The 18,690-nt window shown below is 37.7% G+C and overlaps 1 protein-coding gene across 1 annotated transcript in view; it reads left to right on the top strand.

Annotated features, from left to right (window-relative positions):
- Window positions 1–18,690, top strand: part of PRRX1 (paired related homeobox 1) — a 71,171-nt gene that overhangs the window by 41,114 nt on the left and 11,367 nt on the right. Inside the window, exon 2 of the mRNA XM_063300175.1 lies at window positions 15,257–15,432. Coding sequence (XP_063156245.1) covers window positions 15,257–15,432 — 176 coding nt within the window. The remainder of the gene's footprint in view (window positions 1–15,256; window positions 15,433–18,690) is intronic.

Below are 18,690 nucleotides of genomic sequence, written 5' to 3'. Positions count from 1 at the left end.
GGTGGAGCCAGGATTGGATGGGGAGGGGCGTGCAACCATCCTCGTTCTTCTTGATTTCTCAATAACTTTCAGTACCATTGCTCATGGTATCTTTCTGGATTGTTTATTGGAAGTGGGAGGCATGGTATTGGGTCTCCTCTTTACTCCATGGCTGGCTGGCAGGTGGAGAGAGATCCCACCTGAGGCCCCTGGTTTATGGGGTACCTTAGGACTTAATGCTCTGGGTCAGGTTATCCATTGAAATGGGGTTGGGTATGCTGATAATACCCAGCTGTATATCTTGACCCCTGGTTGATCAAGTGATGCCTTTGAGGTCCTGTCCCAGTGTCTGGAAGCTGTCTGGGTTTCAACAGGGAAGAACAGTCTTAAACTCAACCCTGACAAAATCAAACTGTTATGGATGCGTGGTTGTTCTAGTGCCAGAGAGTCTCCATCTTTGGTTCTGAATGTGGTTGACTTCCCCATATAGAACTGGTGCACAATTTGAGGGTCCTCCTGGACTTACAGCTTCCTCTTGAAGATCAGGTAGAAGCTGTAGCCAGGAAGCTTCTTTTGCACATACTCATCTTGCGTGCCAATTTTGCCCTTTTCTGGACCGGGGATCTTTCTCATAATCATTTATGTTTTGGTTACCTCATATATGGAGCTGACCTTGAAGACCACTCAGAAGCTATAACTGATCCAGAATGCATGGTGTGAGTGTGCTTCATTGGTTACCAGGTGCTCCCAGATGCAATTCAAGGTGCTTTTTATACCTGTAAAGCCCTTCAAGGCATAGGAGCTGGCTATCTGAGGGAGAGCCTTCGTCCCATCTCTTCTGCCCACCCCCTAACATCCAACAGAGTGGTTGTGCTTCATGTCCTGTCCATTAAACAACATCATCTGATGGGAGCTAGGAAGTATGCCTTCTCTGTTGCAGTGACTGGCCTTTGGAACAGCATCCCCCTAGAGGCTGAGACTGCTGCAACTCTGCAGGCTGTTAAACAATCTCTGAAAATGACTTTTTCTGTAAGTGCTGGGATTAGTTGAGGTATGCCCGTCTGGTGTGTGCTTCCTGTTTCAGGTAGGGTATGTTCCCCTCTTTATGTTTACTTTTATGTTACTTTTGGTTTGGTTTTCAGGTTTGTGTTTTCAATCTGTATGCTTCCCAGAGTCAGTTTCCAGCTGGGAGGCCTTACCTCAGTTGTAAATAAGTAATTCCCATGAAGTTCTGTAGGACTTTTTCTGGCACCTGCCCGTAAAATTACAGTTTACCTTGTTTGCAGCATGTTTCTATTTCACACTGAAATCAATGGGACTGGAACTTAGTTTTGAGGACCTCCCAGGGAAGTCCTCCGGAGAGGAGGAGGAAGAGCCTCTCACCTGGAGCCAGAGGCCGAGGCAGCCCTCGGCTCTTTCAGAACCAGCAACTCAGACCTCTACCATTCTCAAGGCTGCAAGACTGGCAGTGAAGTGGAAGGTTGCCATGCCAGGCTTCTTGGAAGGAAAGGTTTCCTTGGCTGTTAGGAATTCCTCAGTAGTCCAAAGATGGAGTTTGGGTGGAGTCTTCTGCTGCTTCTTTATAAAAGGTTTGGCAGAAAACAGAAATATGGTGCAACACTGGTAAAGTTTTGTCATGTGTAGCCATCTGACACCTGGTCAAGCATAGTCATGTATTTGTAGGGTGAGGGAAAGAAGAATAAATAATTATTTGTCTAGAGAAAAATCATTTAGATTCTGTTATAGCAGGAAGGCTGTGGCCTCGTTCCCTGGCCCTCTTTCCCCTGGCCGCTAACTGTTTGTTGAGGACGTGCCTTGTGAAGCATCTCTTCCAGTGCTTTGCCCAGCCAACTAGTTGCTTTCTCTTCCCTATAAATGCTATTTATTTTTAACAGAACACCAGATACATTTGTCCCTATCTGAAACTGTTGATTCTTTTAAGATCGGGTTGTTCTGAAAATCTATTTAATATGCAGCCTGTGGATTACTTTGGCTGGGGCAACATAGTGTATGTGCTAGTAACTTTTCACTGCTTTTGGTAGGTTGTTTACATTTTAAAATGCTTTCCTTGAACATCATTGTACTTAGTCCTTATGGTTTGGGGAGCTGAAAGTCAAGTTCTCTGTATTGAAGGGGGCTCACTCCTGGGTAATAGCAATTGGATTACAGACTCTGTGACTTTCTCTGTTTTATGTGCAATGCTAACACTACTGAATTTTCTTTTGTGATTGTTCTGCAGGTTCCTGCAAATGATTATGCATGAAATATTTACAATAATCTAAAGGGGCAGTGTTTTTGTTATGAGGTGAGAACAACAACATGACTTGTGGATCCTACTGGGAGTTTACTAGGTAAATTCCCAGTAGTTTACCTACAGTCTAGGTAGTTTACTGGGAGTAAACTACCTAGAGTCTGGGAAGAGATTAAGAAGTCTTCTAGGTTACAATCCCAAAAATACTTGATATCACTTTTGAGTAGGACTATCCAAAATGTCAACACTGCAGTGTTTCCCCACAAGGAAAAGGTATGTGATAGACATAACCAAGGAGCAGTCATTGTGACAGAAAAGCAACTTTTAACAGTGGCCTCTTCCCATGCACATGAGTCGCTCCCATCCTGGACAGTCTGGAATCAGGAAATAAAAGCTTTCACATTTACATTTTCTGCATATTTTAAATTACATGACCATCTGTATTTGGCTTTCCTTGTGCCTTACTAACACTTTTTTCATGAGGAGGGACTACTTCTGTTTAATACAATATTTCACAAGGAATATCCTCAAATCTGCCTGATTTATTCCTGGGTTATGGCAATGTGGTATGTGTGGAAGACAGTGACCTGTTCTTATGAAAACATGAATGGATTAATTCAATATACCTCAGTTATAAAATGGTTTGATTTAGCATGTTGTATGAATCCAACTATTGTGATTTGTAAAGTATGGTTTATTGTTTTGCATGATGTATAAACCCAGCTGGTTGTGATAAATCACAAGGTTAAGTAATCTATGCCTTAATATATGTCAGATATATTGTATAGAATGTTGTGTTTGCTGAGAAGAGTTAAGTTTATGTTGCTTCAAGACTAGAAATTCAACAAGCAGGATTATTACTACTGGATTCAGGAACGGCTTGGGTTTTTTAATTCTTGTAGTCAGCCACAGATAAATTTCAGTTATGCTCTGTACAGTTAGTGTTTGTTCATAGACTCCGTGGTTTCCTGCTAACTTGTGTGCAGACTATTCAGTAAGGAAGTAGAATGAGTAAGTTCTCCTTTCTGTGCATGGCCATGGCCACTCTTGTCCAGAGAAGGCCCAACCTCCCAGAAATGTTCTCTAAAACTCCTTCTGTCATTGGATTTAACAGTTCTCACACAATGTGAAGATAGATAGATGCAGGGGAAAGCATCTCCATAAATTTGATGAATATCAACAGCTAAGGTAAAATGTTTTCCTTTGCTATCATGTGGTTACACCCAGGCCCAGCCCTCCCATCCAGAATCTTCAGGCAACTGTAAAGTGCAGCCCACTCCCCTTCATAGATTTGGAGAAGTGTTTTCTCATGTATCATTTATTTGTTTATTCAGTTTATATCCCACCTCAACCTTTTCAGTTGAGCACTCAAAATGGCTGTAAATAATGCCCCCCCCCACAACCCAAGTATAAAAATACAAAAGCAATGTTCTGGCAAATACTCCCAAGAATTGCTTTACAGAATCCCTAAGGGTGGAATTGGTACATACATACATACAAATTCCACATTAAATATGAAATTAACATGTTTTAGAAAGGCTGCAGATCCAGATCACTCCAAACTCCAAGTGAAAAATAATCTTAAAAGGCTTCTTATGGCTCCATTACTGATTCTTTGGAACAGGGTCACCATCCCTAGCACATTAGTCAGAGACAAAAAGCTTGTATTAGTTTTAGTTTTCGTACAATGTCTTGCAATGTCTTAATAAGCAAGAGAGTTTAGTTGTTGAATTTCTACTGGTCATGGAGCTATCAAAAGCTCAGCAGCTTCTGCCAGAAAAAAAGTTGGCAGCTCAAATGGATTATTTCATTCTGCTGTTAATCGTTTCACTCATTGTGGCTTGCACAGTTAAGATCTTGGTTGACCTGAAATAGTTTATTTTGCTGTCGGAGTTGGTGTTGTGTTTTTTGTTTTTCCCAGCTGAAGGTTTAATATTGTGTGTGCCTATGCTTTGCTTCCACCCTATAATGATACTTAAGGGACCATTTTATGTCTTACTTTACTATGGAGATTGCCTTCAGGGTTATGAGGTCGCTGTGTTCCCAGCATATTGTATTTTCTTGCTGTAGAGCTGAACATATTGTAAAATTATGTATGCATGTTTAATAATTAGAATTATTTACAATAGCTTTATTAGGCAGAGTAATGATAAGGCTGGGCTGGAAAAGGTCACCACAAAAAGGACAGTTAAAGGGGAAATTCACTTAGTGGAAGAAATTTAAGTTTTATTAAGTTGTGAATCTTATCAAGTACAACGTCATACATATGGATATCTGCTATGACCCATTTTTCAGGTTTCCTCAATTTCCTTGCTATTATCATATTGCTGTCATTGCTGTTTTCCCTACTGTTAAACAGCTAGTAAACCATCCATGTGGGGGCAGGCCCCACAGCTCAGATACAGGACAGTGGTCTTGGAGAAGCAAGCTCTATAGCAAGGAATAGTTTTGTGATACCTGATGCTGTGCTTTTGACAACAGGATAACCCTTTTTTTCCTTGTTTAATAAACAAAAGCAAATTCTGTAGCAACTAATTATCAGAATCTAAATTAATAAATCTAGATTTTGTAAAAAAGGAAAATCTGCAAAACCCAAATCTGTGAGCCTACAAACATAAGCTAGGTTTGTTTGATTGATTAGGTGTCATCAAATCAGCATCAACTCTTAGCAACGACATAGATAGATTTTCTCCATGACAATCTGTCCCTAACCTGGTCCTTTATGCCTTCCAATTGGGTACTCATTGCCACTGTAACTGAGTCCCTCAAGGTTGCTGTTGGTCATCCTCTTCTTCTCTTTCCTTCCACATTTTCTATCATTAGCGCCTTCTCCAGAAAGCTAGATGTTCACGTAATGTTTCCAAACTATGATAATCTGAGCCTGGTCATTTGTGTTTTGAGTGAGAACTCTGGGCTTATTTGTTCAATGATCCATTTGTTTGTTTCTTGGCTGTCCATGGTATTCTCAGGAGTTTTCAAAAGCATTAATACTTTTTCTACCCTGCTTCTTCAAAATCCAACTTTTGCTTCCACAGAGTGTCACAAGGAATACCATGGCTTGCACTGTTCTGATCTTTGTAGGTGTACACATATAATGGCATCTGAATATCTTTTCCAAGGCCTTCATGGCTACTCCACCAAGTGCTATTCTACAGTGTATTTCTTGACTGCTTGATCCTTTACTGTTGATGGTTCTTCCTAAAAGGCAGGAGCTGTCTACCACTTCAGTATCTTCACTATCAATTCTAATTTACTTTTAGTCCCATTTTTTCACTGTACTCCTTGACATTTATTATTGGAGTTTGCAGATCCTTTGCATTTTCAGCTATAGTGTCATCAGCATAGTGCAGGCTATTGATGTTTCTTCCTCCAAATTTAAAATCACACTCATCTTCACTTCAGGTTTCCTTAATATACATTTAGCATATAGGTTGAATACTAGATTTGATAGTCTACTATTATTTTTAGCTATAATTTCCTTTCTCACTTTCTGCTCCACAGGGAAAAATAAATGCATCCCTTATTGTGTTTAGCAGAAAAAGTCATTTTACTCAGGAAAATCTATGTCCATATTTTTAGTGATCCACCTTCTACCTTCAACACTAATGTTGCATCTTAGCTTTTTTTTTTTTTTTTGGTGCTTTGAGTTCGTTTTTGACTCCTGGCAACTGTCTGGACTAGTCCCTGCAGTTTTCTTGACAAGGTTTTTCAAATGTGGCTTGCCATTGCCTCCTTCCTAGGGCTGAGTGAGAGTGACTGGCCCAAGGTCACCCACCTGGCTTTGTGCCTAAGGCGGGACTAGAACTCGTGGTCTCCCAGTTTCAATACCTGGCATAATTTTAAAAGAACTCTGAGCCTCTGATTCCCATTGTTTCTGTGGCCTTTAAAAAATTACAAAGGTTGTTATGGCAATTTTAGTGATTGTATTATGAGTTTTTGTGGGCAATAATACATTATCAGATTATGGAAGAATGTACTAGAAGCTTTTCTTGCTGGTTGCTACAATAGCTGGTCACTTTTGACAATGAGTGTGTGTATGTGTGCATATATATATGTATATGCTTTGAATCAAAGAACTTGATTTTGTTTTTTGAAGACAGTATTTTTTAACAGAGGTTGATCATATCATATAATTTGTTCTATAAATTCACTCAGCTGGATTGTCTCTAAGATAAAGATAAACAGGCATTTATTTTGTTTGTTCTAACATTATCAGCCAGAAAAAAAAGATGTTCCCATAACTTTTTATATTAGCACAATAAAAGCCATTCCTTTTTCTTCAAATACTTTTATGTGACTTCTCAAACTAAACAATAGGCACAATTATTCTTTCAAGATTTCTTAACAGGACCCGTTGAACTGAAGGGGAGCTTCCCAGCTCTCATGCAGCTCCCAAGCCATTGCTCCATGGAATGTGTTCACTATGCAGATCCTGAGGTAATGTTCTCCATAAAGAGCTCCAAAATAAGGTTCATTGTAAGATTATAATAAAATGGCAGATTACATGTATCAGAATGGACAGTCCATTAGAATATTCTGTGATGTATTGTTAGACATTTATATACAACTTGCTATAAAATGGTAAGTATTGAATTAGGACTAGAACGACCCAGGTTCATACCATCCTCCTCCTTGAAAGCTGAGTGGGTGACTTTGGGCCCAGCCCACCCGTCATGGTAGCCATTGTGGCAATAAAGGTAGAGGAGGAGGAGGCACTGTATGTGTTCCCTTCAGCTCCTGGATGAAAGCTGTGAAGTCAGTCAATCAATCAAAGTTGTTTCTAGAATTCACAGATAGCATTCAGACCATCTATATGTGTCCAGAATGAACAATGGGATGTAAATTAGATATTATTTATTTATTATTCAAATTTAGTTACCGCCCATCTCCCCCAAAAGAGGGGAGATGCCTCATTAATTGCAAAGGTATTTCTCATGAGTAATTTAATCTGAATGCTGCCTATAATAATAACAACTTGGATATACAGAATAAAAAGGAAACAGAAGAACTATATAATAATAAAACCTAAAAAGAATTAAAGGAGAGAGCAAATTAAAGTCACTTTATGCACAGGCTGCATTTTCATTAAGGCTAAAAAATAAAATGGAAACACACTGTATTCCAGATTGATTTGAAAAGGAATATTATGTTGTTAATCTTAAATAGAGAGCCAGTTTGATGTAGTGTTAAAGGCACTGGGCTAGAAACCAGAAGACCATTAATTCTAGTCCTGTCTTAGGTACAAAGCCAGCTGGGGACTATTGGCCTGCCCCTCCCTCCCTCCCTCTCTCTCTCTCTCTCTCTCTCTCTCTCTCATTCTCTCTCCCCTAGAAAAAAGTCAATGGCAAGCCATTTCTGAAAATGTTAAATGTTGCCAGGAACACTGCAGGAACTTGTCCATGCAGTTGCCAGGAGTCAGGACTGAGCTGAAAGCACAAAACCAAAATAAAAAACCCCTCAGTAAAGAACAATTCCTTGAAAAGATGACTCACCTATTTTTATTTTACTGCATTTTGCAATTGGATATATGGAAGCATGGAACTGCAGCTAAGTTTGGCTCTTTGCATCTGTATGATGTACATAAATGTCAGATTCACATATTGCTTTTGTTTGTTCTTCACTTAATGCTTTAATTAGCTCACGGATGGAAGAGACTGGGACTTTGGATTAATTCCCAGCATTCTCAGTGAGCTTGGTCTTTGAGCATTGTGGTTAGGAATTAGGGCTATTTTAGCCCAACAGAAATGGAAGATCCCAGGTTGGGGAGGATGACTTTGTGGTAATGCTTATTGTTACCTGGGTTGATGCAGCACCATACCATTGATGTTACTGTTGGCCTGCAAGATACACCTAGATTTTCTCTTTGGCAATCTTCAGTGAATTCTCTTTTCACAAGGCATTTTATCCTTTCTGATAGAATCATATTTCTTCTTTAATTATAAATTACCAAAATATGCTTATAAATAGAAGAAATTCCAAAGCATTGTGTGCCAGGGGGATGGGGGGAAATGTTGGCCTATACATGGGTGGGTGGACGATGTGGGGTTTGTAAACAACTTCATAATGTGAACACCAAAATTTCTGTGTTAAGCAGGATTATTTTAGTTGATTGAGTCTCCAGAGGAACTGAGGGGTGCAGCCAGTATCAAAAGGAAGAAGAAACAAACAGCTGATTTTCATAGCATGCCAGATTATCCTCTCAAATAAAACTTTCCTCTCTGTTAAAATTACTTCCTTCATACAGTGTGCATCAATAATTTGCATGTTCCTCCAGTGTAGTGGGATATGGGCAACGATGTCTTGGCTTACACAGTAGCCCCTAAACCAAAATCCTAGCTTGTATAGAATAGTGTGGCCTAAGCATGCTTGAGAAAAAACCGCTTTACTTGCACTTGTACCATACTAGTCAAAATTGATCAGTATAGCAAAGTAGCAGTGAAAGTTGCATGATAACCTAATCTTAATTTTCTCTATATTATTAAAAAGCATTATGGGAAAGTCTCAATTGGCCTCTGCTGCCCCTCATGGCTTTGGTCAATATCTAAGAGCCCACCTGGTGAAAACCATGGCATATGGAAGTTTGAACGTGGAACATAAAAAAAGCAAATGGTAAAGAGTATGAATTAACAGATGAAATGAAAGAGATATGGGGTATGTATGTGAAACTAAAAGAAAGCAGAGGGATATAATACTCTAGATCTGAAGCTCATTTGATCTTGTGGAGTTTATGAACACAGATAGGGAAGTGAAGACTTAATTATGAATTTAAGGTTTAATTATAAATCAAAAGGCTAAAACATTCATCAGAAAGTATGGGTTGGTGTAATCTACATGGTTGTAAGTGTGTATAAAAGTAGGAATCCGTAGGTTGGTGATAGTTGCATAGTACATTCCAGTGAATGGTGACAATGGACAAAGCAGAGATTAGTTAGGAAGAAAACTGCGCAATATTCTGGATGAACGCATCCAAGGAAAAGTTACATCAATGGATGGATGGATGGATGGATGGATGAGAGTGAATTGAGAGAGTGCCAGAAAAGTGACTGTTATTTAGAGGCCTGAATCAAAAGGAACAATCACTATTTGGTGAGTATCTACTTAAAAAAAAAGATCTACTATTCTCAGCTGTGTGGTTTATGAAAGCTCTATTTGGAAGAATCCTTTTATTGTTCTCTTAAACAAAGGTGTAGTTAGCAAGAATGAGTGCTAACAGGGAATACAGGGAAATTGGCGTGCCTGTTAAGTATGTCTGGGAAGATGTACAGAAGAATTCTTACCAAAAGGGTATGAATTTGAAAATGTACTATGGCCTTATGTTGGGCAGAGTTGTGCATATCAGATTTTTGCTTTTCAGCAGTCATTGGGAAATGGATGAATGGGAGAAAGAATTATTATCCATTTGATATAGAGAAGGCGTATGATAACTTTAATAGGTTTAGATTACAGAATGTTTTGTGAGAATATGGTATTGAAAGTTGACTGCCAAAAGGTCTAATAGTGGTATCCAATGGAAGTAAAATATGTGTGAGTATAAACAGATTGTGTAGAAAAAGGTTCAACACTTAGCAGAATGTAGGTACAGATATTCTTGGTTCTTTACTGTGTTGATGGCTATAGATATGGTTATGGTTATGGTTATGGCTAATTAAGGAATGACTGGTGACATTAAACATGTATCAGATGAGGGCATGAACGTACATGTACTTTTGTATGCAGATGATGTCATACTGAATGAAAATCTGAATGATTTGCAGTAAATATTAGACTGTTCAATGCAACAAAAATCTGAAGATTAATATATCAAAAACAAGGTAGTTGTATTTGACAAGGAAAATGGAGTGTCATATTATCTTTTTTTAAATAATACTTTTATTAAAAGTTTCAAGTACAACAATAAAAGATAATACAAACTAAAAAGAAAAAGAATGGAAAGAGAATAAAAGGTACAAGAAAGCAAAACAGGGAAGGGAAGGGAAAGGAAGGGAAGAGAAGAGAAGAGAAGAGAAGAGAAGAACTAAGAAAGTGATTTCCCACCCTCATCACGACAAGTATAAACAGTTTCACCTCCTCTTAGTTAACCGTTATAAATCTCTTCATCCCACAACTCAGCTCTTAACTATAGGCAAGTCCAATAAACAACGTCTTTTCCAATCCAGGTGTCAGCAAAAACTCCGAACAGAGCCCTAAAATAATCACATTCGTTAACAAATATAAAACTCATCATTCCATATCTCAGCTCTTCACTGTAAACAAATCCAATACACAATGTCTTTTCCAGTCTAGATGTCAGCAAGTCCAGAAAGAACCCCCAAAATAACAACATATCCCATTATAACCCTGATCAAATAAGCCAACTGTATGTTCCTTCCTTTTATATAAAACAATCTTGCTCTTTAATCCATTTGAATAATCATTATCTTTTGTCTCAAATTTCTTCAAAACTTTAACAAGCCTCTTTTGTAAGTCCAAAAGGAAGAAATTATTCCAATTACTCTCTTGAATTGACATTTTTATTTCCTTCTTAATTTTTAGAGCCTCATCTGATTTTTTAATATCAAAAGATAAGTTCTTCTTCATGTTGCCTCCATTTTTTTTAAATTGTATGGCATAGCAGTTTGGTGTTCATGCTGCTTTTTCTTGCTGGGAAATCCTTGTGAGATCCAGCAGCCAGATGTGTAGACTATTTAGCCATGACAAGTCACATTGACAAGTGCACCATGAGGAGGCTAGTCTACATTGCACCAAGTTGGGCTGAGAGAGTGACTGGCCCAAGGTCACCCAGCCAGCTTTCATGCCTAAGGCAGGACTAGAACTCACAGACTCCTGGTTTCTAACCCAGAACCTTAACCACTAGACCAAACTGGCTCCCTATGTTGCCTCCATAATAATGTCAGATAAGTTTTCCAAATCTTTTTCAGTAACAGTATCTTCTGGTGTAAAAGTTCCTTCTGGGAACAGGGTGTTCATAAAAACACACAACAGAGCTGACATTGTTGATTCAAAGTCCTGTTGCCATTCCTCAACAATATCTCTAAATGCCACTGTAAGTTGCTTATTTTGTTGTGTCTCCAATATCAAAAATAATTTTTCTTTCCCACGAAAATGCATTTATTCTTTAAAATTAATTTCAAAGTCTTAATATTCAAAATCAAATATTCCAACTTTTTCTGAGTCCTTAATCCATTTAAAACTTTCTGTGTAAAACTTAACAAACTTTCTATATAAAACTTTCTAACCCTTGTCTTGCTTTTTGCTGTTTATTCTGAATTCTTAAACCTTATAAAGATACAGTTTCATTTTCTTATATTAAGGATTGAAGGCACTTCCCAACCTTGTCATTTTAAAGGTGTCTAACTTCTTTAAAGCTGTTAATCCGAACTTTCCAAAGGTGGTTAGCAAAGGAAGTGCAAACTTAGTGTCCTTTGAAGGGTCCGACTGCAGCTGGAGTAAGATGGCAAATTCCTTCATCACCCAGTTCTCCCACCCTCTGAAGACCGTTGCCTTGCAGTCTCCTCATGAGGAGCAAATCTATGAAGTGCAGCGTGGGCAATCTCATGTACTCTCTTCCTCCAAAGGGGGTCAAAGGAGCCGATCTTCTTGTTGGCTCCTTGTTCTTAGCCACAATTGTTGGCTCCACTTTTCATGAAGCCATCTTCAGTCCATCATTTCTTCTCCAGAAGTCCTCATATTATCAATCATAAAAAACTAGATGAGGTGGATGAATTTGTGTACCTTGATACAATTTTTACTATGGATGGAAAAATGGATGGAGAAATTTTTAGATGTGCAAAGGCTAGTGGAAAAGTAATGGATACTACATGGTCTGTTGTGTGGAATGACTGTTCAAAGAAGCAAATGGAATACAAAAGTGAGCGAGCAGTACAAAAGGTATGTTGGCAGCATTTTGCCGTACAGGGAATGAATAAGGATCAAATCACAGATTGAAGGTATGAAGGAAATTTGAATGGGTCAAAAGGAAGGGGAAGATTGAAGAAGTAGTGGTTCAGTGGAGCTACTGAGACTCTCCAAAAGAAAAAAGGCAAGGAGTTTAAAGGACAGAATGTATTAACAAAAAAAAGCAATGTATATGGAGCAATATATGGAGGTGGTGGAAGCAAGGATGATTTGCAAGGATAGAAAGGTATAATGGAGAGGTATAATGAGTGCTGTTGGCAAATTATAAATTAGATTTATCTATTTCTTTCCTCACCTCATGCTTTTATTTTCTTTGACTAATCATTTCTTACACCCTTTCTGTCCTTTGCAAAATGTTGATTTATTCAAAAGATAATAGGGTGATCAGTATGTATGTATATCCTTCCAAAAGAGGGGATGTATTAGAGAAGTTTTAACAGGAACAGAAAGAAGACACATTTTATCCCCCAACCCCTTTTTTCACTCTGGCAATTTTAATAGCGTAAAATAAAAGTTGGAAAACTGTAATTCTTTTGTTGTACATTAGCAAACATCTAGCCCTTTTTATGTGATTAAGGTATATGGGGCCATACAGAACTCACCTTTATCCTCAGCCTTTTCTTCTTCTGATGAATATACCCTCTGATCAGTTCTGGAAAATGTGCTTTTTAACATCACACTCCCCACCTCAATACATACATACATACATACCAATATACATATATAGAGAGACAGAAGAAGAAGAATTTTATCCTTGTAGTATCTTCTCCTTTAGCAAAGTTTGTGAGATCCACTTAGGAAAAGATAACCCAAGACTTAAGGGAAATAGTGTCGAATTAGATATATTGGTAAATGTTTCCTTGCGTTTAATATGCAGGCTTAACTGTTGCAAATAATGCAAAGGTCAAGTTGGCTGAAAAGTAGGATCAGAACTGACATGCTGGGGGTAGCAGTCCTTCCCTCCCAATTTCTCTGAAGCTGGAAATTCCCCCCAATGTGGTATTTACCCAAAGGAAGTATCAGTTGTTGTTTCTTAAATCCTCATTGCTACCAGAGGGCTGTTAAGTCAGCTTGGGAATGGTCTATAGAATAGACTTTGGGGAACCTTCAGTCAGGGTGTACACAACTAAGTCTTTGACAAAGTGGACTGCAATTCACAAAACCACATACCATAATATGTATTAGACTCTAAGTGCCACAAAGCCTTGTGCAACAACAGAATAATATTGCTGACTACCTTTCCGGTTTCATGTATGGTTACCAGATCTGTTACATCTATCCAAAGTTTCAAATGCTTGAACAGGGTGCCAGGCAAAGAATTAGTTAAAAGTATTTCACATGTAACTGAGTTGTAAGTTTACATATTGATTTGAAATAGCCAAATCTTGTGTTGCAGCTCCTGAGTTTTAATGTAACACAGCTAGTAATCATTGCTTTTCATGTCATGAGGGGTTGGGGTGGGGGTACTGTATCCAGTCCATCATAGTTGACAAGTTACCACGGTATACATTATTTGAAGCATAATATAGGCATAATCTCAATTCTACGTGGGCAGGCTGACAAAAAATGTGTATACTTGCCCTTAACTTTTTGTTATTGTCTCATTATAGAAACTCTATGTGTCATTTGTATTGATATCAATACTGGCCACCCCTACTGGTTTGAGGCTACGTGGTTCAATAGCCCAGGCAAGCTAGTAACATCCATAGATTCAGCTCAGGATTCTGTGTTAGGAAAAAAACACATCTGGGGAAGTTAAAACCATTATGCATTGTTCAATTCTCAGACAACACATACTTTTTAAAAAGCACCATTAACTCTCATTTCTGCAAGCCACTTAGAGAATGCCCTTTTTTGACATATAAATATATTAAATACATATACTTGGAAGTATGTAAAGGGGGCATCTGGTCATTAAGATATACCTTCTATCTTCAGTCATACTGTAACTATTGCTTTGAGGCTGCTTTGTTGTCTAAGCTTGGTCTACATTTTTATACAGTTAAACTAAAGCTAATAAAATGTGGAAATCTTATATTTCAAACATTTGGGGTTCTGATAAACAGATAATGGGGGGGCAGGTTTGGCTGGTTGGTAGTTTCAGTATGCCAACTGAGTCTACCTTTTCTTAGTCAATTATTTGTGACACATTGGTGAAAAAAATCTCAGTTGGTTCACTTGGGAATCTGGAAATAGTAAATCATTGGTGCATCCTTGTACACATACAATGTTTTGAAACAATAACACAGCTAGAACATTTTGTCATATTTTGTAGGATTGGATGATATATAACTTAAAACTTTCACTGAATGGCAGTAAATGTGGATCAGTTGTAATATTTTTATATGGCACAAAGCGCTGTGGGAAAATTTCTGTGATTCACAAAAGCCAGGTTGATAAATTTTCTGCGAAATAATAAATGATAAAAAATAAGTATTTCTTTAGTTGACATAGTTTTTCTGGGTCACAAAGATTTTAAAGGGCAAGTGTTTGTAAAATTCAGCATTACAAAGAAGCTTAAAAACTACTAAAATACTATTGGTCTTGATCCCATTTGCAGAGCATGTTATGAAGTTATGAAAAGAGTTGTGTATATGTGTATATTCATCCTTAATGCTCCTTTATCACACAAAACAGACTGATTCTAGGCTATGCATCTATAGATATAATGAATAAATAATGTTAGTAGTATATGGCACTCCCTTTGCATCTTGGTACCTTATGTGTTTGTTATTGCAGTTGTCCAAGTTATTTTGATAAAGACAGATTGAGCCCTAAACTCACGAAGAAGAAAAATGTTGCTTTTTCACTCAATCAATAAAAGGGGTTAATTTGAAACACTATATGGCCATTCATAGGTCATCATGGTTAAAGACTATCCCACATTTGAAGAGCCATAGAACATTCATGCAAAGTTGCATCTTATTCTGTTTAACTGCTGTTGTGGATTATATTTGACCTCACCTGTTAATTGCCAGGCAGTTTTTTTTTAAAAGTCTTAATCTCTAAAAGCCATTTATCTGATGAACAGAGATTCTTCGATCTACTGAATCACCTCCCCACTACTGAATCACCTCCCCACTTCAATTTCTCTGCTCTCTCCTTTGCCAGGTGACCAGCTGAATTCTGAAGAGAAGAAGAAACGAAAGCAGAGGCGAAACAGGACCACCTTCAACAGCAGCCAGCTTCAGGCCCTGGAGAGAGTCTTTGAGCGGACACATTACCCAGATGCTTTTGTACGGGAAGACCTTGCGCGCAGGGTCAACCTCACTGAGGCCAGGGTCCAGGTAATGAATCCAGTACCCCAAAGAACAGAGCAGATGGCTTACGATTCCCTTTCCTTCATTCTATCTTATTTTTTCAAAAGAAGAAACAAAGAGGTAGAATAGCATAGCATAGCATAGCATAGCATAGCATAGCATAGCATAGCATAGCATAGCATAGCATAGCATAGCATAGCATAGCATAGCATAGAATAGCATAGTTTTATTGGCCAAGTATGATTAGACATACAAGGAATTTGACTTCAGTGGAAGAGCTCTCAATATATTTACATAACATCAAAAATAAACAATAGTAAAGTAATAGTGTTATTTACTAAAACCATACAATCAAGAAAGAAAAAAAAATGGAAGGAAATAATACTACGGCTATTAACTAACACACACTCATATTTAAAGGGAGAATTAAGGGACAAAATACTGCATCTGTTGTCTAACATACGTTCACATTTAACAGAGCATTACCGGTCAGATCTTAGCAGCCATGTCTTACCATACACTATCAATCATTATATCAGGCTACATTAATTAGGAGTTCAACAGAGCAATGGCACGAGGGAAAAAACTGTTTCGATGTCTAGATGTCTTGACATACTCTGTAGCGCCGTCCTGATGGTAGAAGTTGAAACAGTTTATGTCCAGGATGTGAAGGGTCTGCAGATTCTGTTTTCTTCCAGCGCCTATAAAAAGGTTTTGTTTCAAAAAGTGTCATCTTTCTATTTCTGCTGCTTTAAAATGTATTTTGATTTCCCCATCCCCTGTATTTTATTTCAATTTTTATATAATTTTATTAAATATTTTAAAAAGAAAATAAAAACTAATACAAACTCAAAGTAAGAAAGAGAAAAGAAAGAGAAAGAAATCAAAGAAAAAGCTAAAAGTGCAAGAAAGGGGGAAAAAGTAAAAGAAAAATAGAAAAGAAAGAAAAAAGATACAAAGTAGCTTCTGATGTTCTTTACAGCAGTTATAAGTACAATTATAAGTTTACCTCTTACTCTGTGGTTACAACATAAGTCTCTTCTTTCGGTAATCTATTCAGTCTAATCATCAAAACGATAAATCATAAGATCGTTTTTTTTGTTTCACGTAAGAAGTCTATCAGGCCTGGTTCTGCCACCTTGCTTGGGAGGGGGAGAGCGACAGCTCCACCTGGGGAGGGCTGGCGCCATAGCACCCCTTAGTGATTGTGTTCCATCTCCACTTGGATTTTATATTCATTTTCTATTTATATTTTAATGGTAAATTAGGTGGATATGTTTTTAGTGCCATTTTATTGTAAACCGCCCAGAGTCCTCCATTGGGGGAGATGGGCGGTGACATAAATTTAATTAATTAAATAAATAAATAAAATTATAGAAGATGAGCAAAGTAACTGAAAAGCATTGTCCTAACATTTTCTTCATAAACTAGAAATGGTTATGGGAGAGAATATCATGACCTGTTCCTCTGAAGAGGTTCAAATATGCTCCTTTACTACAAAATCATTCAGGTTGTGATTCTAAAGGTGTTCTGCCTTTCTGCAGAATTCAGCAGCTACTGCTGTATACCCTTTCTTTTCCACAGTAGGAAGACCTCTTATGGAGATGGTGTGACAGTACAGCACAATGCAGTGTTTCTCAACCTTGGCAATTTTAAGATGTTTAGTTTGGGGAATTCTGGGAGTTGAAGCCCACACATCTTAAAGTTGCCAAGGTTGAGGAACACGGGTTTAATGTAATACTGATGTTCATGAGATGGAGCCTTTCCAACTTCCCCAAAGCTTATGTGAGTCTCAAGCGTACACTGGTTTAGACAACATTAATAAAGATAACAAATACATACAAATATAAATAAAACAGGCACTTTAGAAAAGAAAATAATCTGAAAGTTACAGATAATTGTAACCTCTATTCTGGAATTGTTGTGGGGGAAATAGGAGGAGGAGGAAGGAGTATTAGGTATGTTCGCCACCTTGAGTTATTTATAAAAATAATAAAGGTGGATAAAAATTAATCAATTAATTAAATAAATCATGAATTACAGAAGTTAAAAAGAAGCTTCTCATTTCTAGTTAGCAAATATAATGGCCAGCATTTTCTCCAGTGTCTCTTTAATCTCATTCATGTGCATGAAAGAAACGGGAAATTTTGGTTTGGCAGGGTTAACCAAGAATGAGACTGGTGGCTGAACAAGACTTTATTTGCTCCTTCAACATAACATGTTCCATTAGAGGCACACAATTGATCAAACAAAATTGCAATACGTATACTTTTAGTTATTAAATTAGACATCAGATCTAACCAGTGGCTTTGAAGCTAAATCAGATGAAAAATTAGCACAGGGAAATAGGTGACAAACTTTTTCATTGCCATATCAGAAAGTTATGCTTTGTAATTTCTCCAGTCTGAGTAGTGAAATACAGTAGTAGGTAGTGGGTTGAATTTCAGATAACAGTGAATCTAATCCAGCATATACATGGCAGATGCTTCCTATTATGATATTAAATAGATGAATTCTATAGTATTTTAGAGAACCAGTTTGGTGTAGTGGTCAAGGCATCAGGCTAGACCCAAGAGACTGTGCTAGTCCTGCCTTAGGCACAAAGCCAGCTGGGTGACCTTGAGCCAGTCACTTCCTCTCAGCCCTAGGAAGGAGGCAATGGCAAACCACTTCTGAAAAACCTTGCCGAGGAAACTTCAGGGACTTGTCCAAGCAGTCTCAGAGAATCAGACACGATGGAACGGATTTTTTTAAAAAATAGTATTTTATATATATTGGCTCAACAGAATCAATTAAAACATTTCAGTGTGGGATTCCATGTATAAATGTTCTGGACATAGTCATTGTAGGTTTCCTGTAATTTCAACAAGCCATGTGTAAATAATTCCTGTTAAACCTAAAGAGCTGAAATGTGTTTTGTTTGGGCTGGATTGTGCTCAGAGTGTTTGTCCCAAGGAACTAGCAGTACCCATATTTTTGTAGAATATCTTTCTGCAGTGGACTTTAAGCTATAAAATACCACAATAGGGAGAAACTATTAGATTCTAGAAGGAGTCACAAAAACTTTCTCTGCTTTAACAATCTGGAGAAATTTAGTGAGAATGAGAAATGTGTCAAAAATTTATGCCTGTGTTTCCAACTGAATTTATAGCAGAGGCATGTTCTAAGCCAAGTAGGGCTGCCAAAAAAAATCTTTCAAAGCAGTGGACTTTACTGAGGTTTTCAGAGGTGTGCCCAATCTATTTTTAAGTTTAGAGACATAAGCTTGTTGCATTCACTAAGGTG

The sequence above is a fragment of the Candoia aspera genome, chromosome 3 (assembly GCF_035149785.1).
Source record: "Candoia aspera isolate rCanAsp1 chromosome 3, rCanAsp1.hap2, whole genome shotgun sequence".
Lineage (NCBI taxonomy): Eukaryota > Metazoa > Chordata > Lepidosauria > Squamata > Boidae > Candoia > Candoia aspera.
This window is presented reverse-complemented; position numbering and strand designations above follow the sequence as displayed.